Genomic DNA, 12,478 nt, shown 5'->3' with positions numbered 1-12,478 from the left:
AACCATTGGTACCAACAGGCTCCAGACCTTTGTTCATCTTGCAAAATTGAAACCATACCACATTAAATACTAACTGCCCATTTCCCCTCTCCTCACGACTAATTTTTTAACAGTTTCATCCAGAGATAATTCACATGCCACACAGTCCTCCATTTAGAATATACCATTCAGTGGTTTGAGTATAGTCTCGGGGTTGTGCAACCATCACCACAATCCATTTTAGAACAGTTTCATCACCCCAAAATGAAAACCCATACCCATGACCAGTCACTGCCCATTTTCTCCCAACCTCCCCATCCCTAGACAATCACTAATTCACTTTGGCTCTGTAGATTTGCCTGTTCTGGACATTTCACATAAATGAAATCAGGTCATACTTCTGGCTTCTTTCACTTAGCATGATGTTTTCAAGCTTCGTCAATGCTGTCATGTTTATGGGCCCAACATTCCTTTTTTTGACTAATATTCCATTGTGTGAACTTGCCACATTTTATTGATTCATTCATCAATTAGTGGCTATCAGTTTTGAGGTAGAGTGGAAAATGCTGCTATGAACATTTTTGTACAAGTTTTTGTGTGACCGTATGTTTTCAATTCTCTACAGTATATACCTAGGAATAGAATTGCTGGATCATATGGTCAGTTAATGCTTAATATTTTGAAGAACTGCCAAACTTTCCCAAAGTTGTTGTATCATTTTACACTCCTGCTGATAACACATGAGGGCTCCAATTTCTCCACATCCTTGGCAATACTTGGTATCATCTGTCTTTGTGATTATAGCTGTCCTAGGAGGTACAAAGTAGTCTCTCATTGTGGTTTTGATTTGCGTTTCCCTAACAGTTAATGTTGAACATCTTTTCATGTGCTTCATAGCAAAAATTTGTATTTCTTATTTGGAGAAATACCTGTTAAAATCTATTTTTCAGTTGTGTTTTTGAGTTATAAGTGTTCTTTATTATTCCAGCTATAAGTCCCCTTTCAGATACATGATTTGCAAATATTTTCCTCTTATACCATCAGCTGGTTTTTCATTTTCTTGATAGTATCCTTTGAAGCACAAAAGTTTTTAATTTTGATGAAGTCCAACTTATTTTTTTCATTTTTCATTTCCCTTTACTAACTTATCCTTTCCCCAAATAGGAGAATTTTATAGCAGGCTCTACACAAAATCAATTTCTTTACTAGAAAACTAAGTGAACTTTTAGAAACACACTAAAAACAATCGGGATTTATTTTATCCCAGTTGTATTAAATATATTCTCAATTAGCAGAACAGAATTCTGAGAAGTAGTTGGATGGCCCAATTTGTGTCAGTGAGAACTATTTTAGCCACATTTTCATTTAAAGAAAAAAATTTTTCTCAACAACTCTTCTCCAATTTATATTACAAAAATACTCTGTGGACCATGGTCACTACTAATAACACTTCTTACTGTTGGGAAAGCTCTTGTGAAACATTTGTCAAGCATATAAAATAGTATAAAAGTGAAATATAGTAATTAAGATTTGTGTTCTATCGATCGTGTAGCTAAAGTAATTTTTCATTACTAACGTAAGATTTAATAAGTATAAGTAGTTAAAGATTCTGACTTGGCACTAGTCATTAGCATGTAATTGAACTAGTAAAAAAATCAGTTAAAGCTGTGTTGATTACCACCTTATCTTTGAAAGGCAATTAAAGACCTCAATCATTGCAACAAGATTTGATTGTGCAGCCTTTATTGGACATTGATCTTTCAGCAAAGTGCAGTTACATTTTCCATTAATTTACAGTAATACAGTTTAACTTTGATACCCTAGACTGTTGACCCAGGTGAGATGTAATGCTAAGTACTTGTTTAGGTTAAGATGCCCTCAAACATCATTACCGTTTGAATGGTAAGTGCTGAAAAAAAAGTGGATACCCGATCTACTGGCTTTAGGATAAGGTTTCTGTTATCTTCATTAGCTTTTAAATGAAATGCAACCAAGATCCCTGTCTTAATGTCACCCCACCCATTTCAACATCATTCATTCTTTAACAGAATTAAGAGCTATTTCATGAAGCATTACAGATGTTCTTGCTTATAGTTTTGAGTGAATATAAATATGACAAGAAATAAAATGTACATTGCAAAAGAAATATGTATGGTTTTTAATAATTACAAGTGTTTCAATTTTTTTTTTAAGATTTTATTTATTTATTTGACAGACAGAGATCACAAGTAGGCAGAGAGGCAGGCAGAGAGAGAGAGGAGGAAGCAGGCTCCCTGCTGAGTAGAGAGCCTGATGTGGGGCTCAATCCCAGGACCCTGGGATCATGACCTGAGCCAAAGGCAGAGGCTTAACCCACGGAGCTACCCAGGTGCCCCAAGTGTTTCAATTTTTTACTGAAGTCAACAATTAGCAAAATATCATTGACCAAGTATGTTTGACAAAAGAAATAACTATTTGTCATTTTGCTATGTTAAGACATTAGGACTGGGGCGCCTGGGTGGCTCAGTAGGTTAAAGCCTCTGCCTTCGGCTCAGGTCATGATCCCAGGGCCCTGGGATCGAGCCCCACATCCAGCTCTGTGCTCAGCAGGGAGCCTTCTTCCTCCTCTCTCTGTCTGCCTCTGTGCCTACTTGTTATCCCTATCTGTCAAATAAATAAATAAAATCTTAAAAAAAAAAAAAAAGACATTAGGACTGAGAAACTAGGGATTTTTTTTTATTAGCCACCTCTTTCATGCCCCCAGTTCTTACTGTATCTTTATGGTGGTTAACAGTTCACGCAGAAACTAAACATTTTGACCAAAAATTTCTTCTAGTACTTGATAATTGATTTGTGTAGAAGTAACAATCAATAGAAGATTTGTAAAATTTTACACTAACACTCATCTTCATTAAAAAAATAGTTTGGCCTGGATTTTTTTAAAGACAAAATCCCATCAAAAAAGCATTGGTAGAAAAGCTGTTGTTGATTGTTTCATCAACTAAGAATATTCCTGGATGTGGTGCATAAACAATGAATTTTGGAACACTGAAAAAGAAATTAAATTAAAAAAAAAAAAAGAAAGAATATTCCTTATACCCAGAATGGGAGGGTCAACTCAGAACCCTGCCTACCACCTCAGGCATAATCCACTCTCACCCAGACACACGTACAATGCCTCAGTTTGTCTCTTCCTTTCTTCCTCTCCGTTATTTTAAAATACTTTCATTAAGGAAGTCCTTCACAAAACCAGCTTTTACTGAAATGAAACTGACATTTGCTTACAAGCATATTTATCATACATTTGAAAGTAGAAAGGTTTCTTGTTTCGTTCTCAGATTACAGGTAGAAAAAACTAAGACACAAAGGAATAGAGTTATTAGCTTGAAGTCGAAAAGTAATGCAGGACTAACACTAAAAATAGAATTAATCGCCTGGCTCCTAGCATTTATATTTTATCCCCATTAGGCTACAATGCTTCCATGTCATATTCAACTTTAAAGGAAAAACTTAAGCATTACTGTTCAATGGGGAGCGTTTTTGGACTAAAAGTTTCACTGTTAAGACTTAATAAATCCAAGGAATGATATTTTAATATTTGAACCATGCTTAGCCATCGTTGATTCATCCTTCACCATGATCAACTCCATGAGAGCAAAAGGTCTATTGATTTTCATGTAATACAAGAAAATATTACATTTGCTTAATTGTTACACAGCGAGTGCACGAGACAAGAAATCAAGGCTCTATTTAATGCTGCAAGCAGCAGAGAATTACAGAGATCAATAGGGTAGTTTGTCAAAGATCTTCTCCAAGGAGACTACCTATCACCATATGGATAAGAAGTCACACTGACTGTAGCTATTGAAAAACAGGTAAGCAGAGTCAGCAGTACAAATTATCAGAAATCAAACGGGCCAGTGTGAAAAGAAGTGCAACTCTACTGAAAAGCTGTATTTATAGTCTGGTAATTAAAAACCATTTTATCAGCTTTGTGCTGGGACCAAACCTTTACGGCAAGTATTGACAAGACCAGCAGCAGTGAATGAGCAGTGTTTGACGTAAAACTTATGAGCTATAGTTATTTAACTTTGCCCATTACAGGGGAAATCAGTTCTAGCCTTCCTTGCAAAATGCTAATAGTCAGTTTTATTATTAATGAAGCTTAATGTTAACACTATCTCCTCTGTGTAAGCCATTCATTTAACTAGTGTCAAGTATGTTCTTCTGGACTAAATATATTGGCATAAGTACTTCTTTGATTAAAGTGTTAGAATTGCTCTTAGACAAGTGAACACTACATATATTTGAAGAACAGCTCACTCTCTGCAGCTCATTGAAAGCAACTACCTTTAACGAATTTAGTTTGTATTACTTTATTCTGTTATTTTCACCTCAGTCTCTGCCACTCACTTTCTCAACTGATTTGCCAGAAGCAATCACCCAAATGCTGGCTAGATTGTATTTTATAAAATATTTTGCTACAATAATGTGTGAATGTTGCAGAGTACCAGCAACACATTAACATAAAATGATATATAATGTATGTTTGTAATTATGGGAGAGATCATAAATCTTAAACACCCATTGGTTTAGAAATTAAATAGTTCTACTTAGTTCTCCCTAAATTACTCCAAATTTCTGAAATTTACCATTTGTCTGGGTATTTTGTAACCACCCCCAAGGATAAATTTTTTTAAATGACTTTCCTTTCAAAAATGCAATTAGCTTAATAAAATCTTAACACAAAACTGCCATCAGGTCTTTAAAATTTCGGCCCATTTCCCATCGCCAAGAAGTGTATGGATATGTACCATTTCAGCTAATTGCTTTTATAAACAGACACCAAATTTATTCTTCTGAGTCTTTCCAGATCTTAATTGTTCTTACAGCTTTATCAGCATGCTATTTTAACTCTTAGTAAGTCTTAATTTCATCATCTTGGTACATTTACATTAACCAGAGTCATTATTTTTTAGAAAGTAGTATAGTGTTGGATGTTTAGGCAGTAAGAAGTTTCAACATTACATCTAGACCTCTCATCCAAGTAAATGGCACAAAGGCTTTAAGACATACCCACTGAAAATCCTAGCAGCTGAATGGTTTAGATTTCAGATTACAGTTAAAATCCATCAGTTTTGGAATTGCCAATGATATTAGCTCCATATATATCCTAAAATCCTCTACTTCTTTTCCCAGTGTCCTACAAAAGATTTTTTTCCACCTTCCTTCTTTGTGTGGGTGTCTCCATTTTCTCTTCAAAGAGTCGATTTGAACTGCTAACACCTAACTATAGAATATATACATATTATAATCATCATTTATCTGTAATTTAACCCAATTCTAGGAAAAAAATTGGTATATGCTTCATGCATCTGTAGCTCCCACTGGCTAAACCGAGTGTGCAATATGTAACAACATATGAAAAGCTTTGCCTCTTGAGGGCAATGATTCATCTTAAAGAACCCGACACCATAGAAAGAAAAAGGTGTTTGCAAAAGTTTTATTTTAAAGGGTCAAAAATAAACATTGCACATACACACAAGAGAAAATCCACTGATATTTATGTTCTCCGAGGCACACCTTCAATACATGGCACCTTCATCTTCTTTATTTAGAAAATAAACTGTTACTGGTCCATAACTGGTCTGTACAGTCTCTGTGATTCTAGCAAATAACCAGGAGCCAAGTCCATATAATAAGGTTGGAATACCTAGAAAACAAACGAATATGTTATTTATGAACATCAATGCTTATTAATTAATCATGCATCCATGTATTTGTCATGGCATAAATCACAGACAACTCTTCCGCAATGTCAACAAATTGTAAAGTTATGAAAATATAAAGATAGGAGTACAGACTGATTCTAATTATCTAAGAGCTCAATTTCATCAGTTTGTGGAATAGGGAAGCAACTGTGTGAGCCTAGAAGATTTTTAAAACTGTAGATAAGGCTGGTTTAAATTTTAATTCAAAGCACTTTAAGACTAATTCATCACTTCCAAGTAATTATGAAGTGATTCTATATTCTTTTCACAAATAAGCAAACAGAATATTCATGAATTTAGTTGTAGATGCTCCAGATTAGTGGCCTTGAGCTCAAATTACTAGGACGACTTTACTGTGCTTTATATCAAACAGTAACACTGATGGCTAAAGTAATTTTCTGCACAACTTAAAAGAAACTGGGTCAAGTAGCTGTCTTCAAAACCTGAGGCAAACCCTAATTCTAAGGAAGATTTTAGTATAACAGGTATGAGAAATACTCCCATGAGTATTTTTACAACTGATTTGAAAACAATCTTGTTTTAACCTATTTGAAATAGGTATACAGTAGACTCCAACAACATGTTTCTTCTTTGGAGTATTTCCATTTGATAAGATTTTGCTGTTACAGTTGTGATCAGTGGCCATTTGTGATGCAGGAAACCAAACGTATACTAGCCAGAGATAATGGATATGATAACGCTCATGCATATGATACTAGACTGGACACAGAATAAACTTTCACGGTTCCTATCTTTTTTAAGGCACTTATTTAAAATCAGTGACTATTAACATACTAAAAACATGTGTAAAACCACAGGCATATATTGTATGTGCCACACAAATATTAACTTTATTGTTCTCGTGTAGGAATTGGGCAGAAAAATAACAATTTAAAAGAAGAGCTGTACATTTGGAAAATCCCTCTTTCTAGTTAATAGGGAAGCCCCATGCTCATGACTAATCCTTTTGCTAGATTTTTAAAAAATTTTCCGCAAGAATATATTTGCTGTATTATGCTCGTTTTGAGTGTATAAGTGCATTGGACTACTTTGGGCTTTTCCCCTGAAGCTGCATTCCAACCACTGTGATGCCAGAGATTAATCAAGAGAAGCGTCACTAGCTGGCAATGAGAACAGGCAAAAATGCCCATTCAGCCTGGCCCCTCTATTTTTAGGAATATACTGGGTCACAGCTTGTCACTATCCCAGGGTTCCCTGGAACTCTCATGAAATCTTTGACAGTATATTGCCTTCTTTGCCTTGGTAACACCCAAAAGAATCTCTAAAGGCTTCAAGGCAATACCACCAAAAAACCCACAAAAACTAGCAACATAAACCAACTTACCAAAAAGAAAAAAATGGTAAAGGGAGTATGGGTAGGGAAGTGGACAAGAAAACAGGCAGAAGTGAGTGAAGATGAAGCTGAAATAAAAAATAAATTTAAAATACAGTATCACAGGGCACCTGGGTGGCTCAGTGGGTTAAAGCCTCTGCCTTCGGCTCAGGTCATGATCCCAGGGTCCCGCATCGGGCTCTATGCTCAGCGAGGAGCCTGCTTCCTCCTCTCTCTCTCTGCCTGCCTCTCTGCCTACTTGTGATCTTTGCCTGTCAAATAAATAAATAAAATCTTTAAAAAAAAAATACAGTATCACAACGTGAAAGCTGAAAATCAATGGAGGAAGAACTGAGTTCTAGAAACAATTATTATTTCTAAATATACTGACAGTAAAATATATAAAATATGCCTTTTAAACCAATGCTAATGATATAAATTTAAGGAATGGCTGGTAAAACTGAAATCTTGTTTTACAGTACTTATCAGTTTTCAGTTAAAACACTGACACGTTTTAAAAACCACATAAATCAATGGTCAGTATTTTTCAGCTAAAATGGAGAACTCACCAAAGATTACTAGCTTATAATAACTACATTATCTCTTATTAAGAAACAGCTAGGAACCACTATCACTGATGCTGTTTTATAGGGGATGGGGTTGTGATACAGGAGTCAGAAATTCTGTATTTTTTTTTTCCTGCAGTCTACTTAATGCAGTCAGGCTAAAATGAGAAGATCTGCCACTTATATAATTTAAACATTAAAAAAATAAATTTCTTTATGTATAGCACATATGCTATGAAGTCTATAAAATTCCATGAGAAATTAAATTTTTCCCAGACTGAAACAGAACATCAAAATGAACATGAAAGTCAGTTCTTTGCATAATAATTCATTCTGAGTCAGCTGAACAGTAGGTAAACCACTGTCAAATTAAGCACTTAAAAAAAATTAGAACTTCTTAGCAAGCCTCCGATTACCCATTCATTCCAATGGTAAGTTGCTTTTCTTAAATCTCAATCTACTTCCCAGCAGGACACCCAGACTGATAAACCATCAGTAAAATGTCAGCTTCCACTGAAGGGAAGGCAGAGGAGAAAGGGAACAAATGGTAAAAGAGAAATCTTTATTATTTACAAAATGGAAAAATGGATTTACTCAGATAATTATTAATTTAGAAGAGAATAAGAGGAATAAAATCCTAGGTATTTTTATTAATAGAATAGGAACTAGATGATCCAGAGGGGCAACTGTACATCACAGAACAGGAAAGAATCTATTATCTAATTCCCTACCTTAAGACAAAAATACAAAATAAACATTACCAAATTGGTAAATACACTAATGTTTAAAAAGTCCAGGAAAAAAATTCCCTTTGATAAAGAGAATAAAAGCCAATTTGTATTAAAGCACGCATGAGCAGAAACTTTTCCTTTTTGTTTAACTTAAAACTCTTATTCCCATGTAGGCAGAATTTTTAGAATTTCCAAAAGACAACTGAATCAGTCTTCAGGCTTCTCTTCCACATAAAGAAAATATAACTGTTGTTTCTTTCCTCAAAGTGTTTCACTTCTTTGTGTGAGAATGTTCTGGGTATTCTAATTTTCTCTGGATTTCTTTCTATCTATACTTAAAAAAGAAGCCCCTAATTATTAAGGTGTTATTAAAAGTGTTAAGTTTTAAATAAAAACTCTTTAAAAGGCATTTGGCTCATGGTTTACCTATTATCCTCCAACTATACTCTTCCTAACCTGTTACTCTTTACATTTGGGATGAATGACTGCTTCTAATTCTGAAAACAGTAAAAGTTCTTCCTGAATCAATTTATCACTCTAGTCTTTCCAAATAATTTTGAATCACATCTTCCAAGTGAGCTTACCCTTCAGCTTCAAACCAACCTCAAAATTAGTGGGCATGCTCTATGTATTCCATCAGCCAAATATACAAGATTTTAAAGAATTACGCATTGCTAAATAATCTCCTCCTTGTTGGACTGAACCCAGGGCAGTCCCAGTAGATCAATGGCTCAAAAATCCCATGACTGACATATGGGAATTATTATAAGCAAAAATACATAAATACCATATATAAATTTAATGATCCATCAGATTATATAATACCAGTGCATGTACACAGGGGTTTAGCTTTAACTCTGGTTTAAAAAAGCCGATTGGGTAACAGGGTTCAGCTCCCACATCTAGATTTCGAATTACTAAAATCTGGATCAAAGTGATATTACCTATTAATAGGCTCAAAACATCTTGAGGCCTCTCGATAAAGATACAAACGATATACCTATGTCAATGTTCGTGCCTCTTCCGTCATTAGCCAAAAGAAAAGAAGCATCCAACAAGAGTAAATACAATCGGAATTACAACATTACCATGAAAACACAGAAATATTAAAGAGGCAGAAGACTTTGGTACCTTTTAGGCCTAGGACTTTAGGAAGCTGATACGACTGTTGAAAACCTTTAGTGCTTTTAGTAAAACGCACTTGCTGGGATTTCATATAAAGAAAACAATGAAACTCAGAAAGTAGTTGCAGTTTTCATAATAATGAATGCACCCAAGAAAATGATGGTCATGGGAACGAATCCTGCCATACTGTAAGATTTCTTAATTTCAGAGCCACTCTCCAGTGGGGTTGTTTCCTTACACCCTCATTCTTACTCCCCAATGTTGGGGTTCTCCCAGTCAAGAGCTGCGGTAGGTGAGGATGGAAAGAATGCCTCCTCCCTAGGGGTGACGCCGTGTGGTCCCTCGATACAGGTCTGGTATTTAAAAGCCCTACTTTCCAGGGAACGACTCAGTAGCAACTGCTCAGCCGCGACAAGCACCTACACGAGGGGTTAGGGATGGGGAGGTGGGGGGGCGGAGATCCAAATACTAGGGCCAAGGCCAGAGTGGGTGGGACGCGGAGGCAGAGTCTGGGAGACCCAATAGCTCCGGGAGAAACGTGGTGAGCCCGTGCGCCCGGGCGAGCCTGTGCGGGGCCGAGGCAGGGCTCCCCGGCATTGCTGTGGCCTAACCTAGGGCCGGGGTCTCGGCCTCTGAGCGACGTTTGTCAGCGTGCTTTGCAAACTGATCCCATTGTCAGCGGGGCGTCCTTCACCGGCCCGGGCCACTCACCCAGGTTGACGACCTTGAGCGCCGTGAAGAACCGATCCTGCCTGGCCAGGTCCTGCCAGGGGGCCTTGGAACAGTGGTATTTGATGAAGGGGAAGCAGCCCGTACGCAGGACGTGGTAGTTGGCGCCCTGCACGGGCCAGTTGAAGTGCGAGAGGCCGAACTGGTCGTTGCGGACGGCGCTGTAGGGCACGCAGAAGGAGGTCCAGTGCGGCAGGCGCCGCTGCAGCAGGTGCCGCGTCAGCACCTCCGAGGCGCGGGGCTTCTGGCGGGAGGCGGCGCCCGAGGCCCAGGGCCCGCACAGCAGCAGCCGAAGCGCGGCCTCGTGGGCCCTCCGCAGGGGCTCCATGGCCGGCCTCGCTCGCGTCCCCGCCCCTCGGCAACCGTGGGGCGCGCGCCGCTGGGGGCGGGACCGCCGGAGCGCGCGCGCGCCCGCGCCCCGGGGCGAGCGGCGGGGACGCCCAGGGGGCGCCGCGCCAGTGCGCGAGAGCCCACGGGGCGCAGTGGCGCGTGCGCAGGAAGGTCTCAAGATCTCCCGCAGCGGGGCCCGGGGCGGGGCGGTGGTGGAGCCGAGGGGAGGGCAGAGTGACGGGCCGCGGGAGCGAGGGTCAGCAAAGCAGAGGAGGTAATTAAATCGTCACTTGTGACCTCATGTAGGCGTTACTAACTTTGGGTCGCCGCGGGGTGGGGGTAAGGGAGGGCGGGGATTGGGGAGTTTAATCAGTAGGGGTGTGAGGAAAATTAAGGCTTAAAACAAGTAACCCCAGTAGTGAGTAGCAGAACTGACACCCAGAGGTCTCTTCCAGGCCTTAGGCTCAAGTGGGATCCTCACATGGTTTTTGCTCAGGAGACACTTGAGAAGGTGTCTTTGGGGAGCAAGTTAAAAGCCAAGTCCCCAGATTTGCACTGGCTGGTGAAGTGGGGAAGCACTTTCATGTTTAGGTGTTCTCTGTCATGTTCACTGTTTAGGGTAAGCCCCACATAGCTCAAAGTAAAAAAGTTTATAAATTTTAAAAACAAAATAAAATAAAAGTTTAAAAAAATGACCCACATCTCTCCGGGCATTGCCCAGATACGCACTTCTACCTCCCTTCCTAAGCCTGGTCAATGTCAGACCAGGGGTCTTTTAGTTATATATCTTTATGATCCTCTGCTACCCATTATCAATCTATGATTTAGGAAAACCTTTTCTCAAACTTCGTAGCCCCACCCGAGGTAATATTTTATATACACCTGCTTTATAAAGAAGCATTTCTTTCTATTTACCCTCCACTCATTTTGTTTGGAGAAATCATACATAAATAAGATGACGTGTCTGGAAAGCATTACATGTAAATGAGATAATTATGTGGAAGCACCACATAATAACTTATTATTGTTGAAACTCAAGGGAGGGATGTAGGACAGTGTGGCTAGTTTTTACATTTTACAGTTTTTAATGACTCATTCAACAAACGTTAAGTACCTGTTACCGTGTGCCAAATTTTGAGGGGACTTGTAGTCTGGCAGATAATTTGAACTTCACCTTATAGGATTCCCTATTGGATAAAAGTTTTAAAAAAGATTTTAGATGGAGGAATGATGTGGTTAGTCTTGCAACAGAAATGGCTGAAGGGAGGCTAAGATAGGAGTCAGGGAGGGGATTCAGTACTGTGATTTTCAAATTAAATTTTAAAAAGTATTGGAGTCTTTTTCAAGCAAAATCTGTCACAGAACCCCAACATATAAAATAGATGAAAACTTGCATTCTTCTATGAAGCATTTGTAAGTTCAGAATTTTAATATTAACTTTATAGGTAATTTTTTTAAAAAGAGGCTGGTTTGTTGTTGTTTTGTTTTGTTTTTAGCAGACAAGGAATTTATCAAAAGGAAATTGGGTAGCTAAATTAATAAATAGCAAGTCAGCAGACCAACAGAAACTAGTCTGGTTATGGTGCCATGATGGCCCCACTGCCACTGAAGTCTTGGCTCTGCTCTTTTTTTTTAAATTAAGATTTTATTTATTTATTTGTCAGAGAGAGAGAGGGGAGAGAGAGAACGAACAAGCAGGGGGAGCAGCAGGCAGAGGGAGAAGCAGGCTCTCTGCTGAGTGAGGAGCCTGATGCTGGACTCAGTCCCAAGACCCTGGAATCCTGACCTGAGCCAAAGGCAGACATTCAACTGACTGAGCCACCCAGGCACACTTGATTCTGCTCTTATATGCTGGAAAACTTTCAGAGTTGGGGGTTATGGACAACAGTTGCAGTAGGACAACTACAAGCAGCCTTGGGGCAGTTTCTTGTTCTT

General features: G+C 38.6%; 1 protein-coding gene across 1 annotated transcript; it reads right to left on the bottom strand.

The window, feature by feature from the left end:
* Positions 1-5,447: 5,447 nt before the first annotated feature.
* On the bottom strand, positions 5,448-10,587 carry LOC111153287 (chromosome unknown C15orf61 homolog). The gene is made up of 2 exons (XM_022512218.1): positions 10,196-10,587; positions 5,448-5,671 (listed from the first exon to the last, which is right to left on the bottom strand). Exons 1-2 carry the CDS (start codon positions 10,539-10,541, stop codon positions 5,544-5,546), a joined length of 474 nt encoding a protein of 157 aa, XP_022367926.1. The 5' UTR covers positions 10,542-10,587; the 3' UTR covers positions 5,448-5,543.
* Positions 10,588-12,478: the final 1,891 nt, after the last annotated feature.

The sequence above is a fragment of the Enhydra lutris genome, unplaced genomic scaffold (genome assembly GCF_002288905.1).
Source record: "Enhydra lutris kenyoni isolate GAN:26980312 unplaced genomic scaffold, ASM228890v2 scaffoldscaffold31, whole genome shotgun sequence".
Lineage (NCBI taxonomy): Eukaryota > Metazoa > Chordata > Mammalia > Carnivora > Mustelidae > Enhydra > Enhydra lutris.
This window is presented reverse-complemented; position numbering and strand designations above follow the sequence as displayed.

Coding starts and splice junctions, on each gene's coding strand:
- LOC111153287 (XM_022512218.1), bottom strand. CDS start 10,541: ATGGAGCCCCTGCGGAGGGCCCACGAGGCCGCGCTTCGGCTGCTGCTG. Junction 5,672..10,195: donor GCTCAAGGTCGTCAACCTGG/GTGAGTGGCCCG, acceptor TTTGTTTTCTAG/GTATTCCAACCTTATTATAT.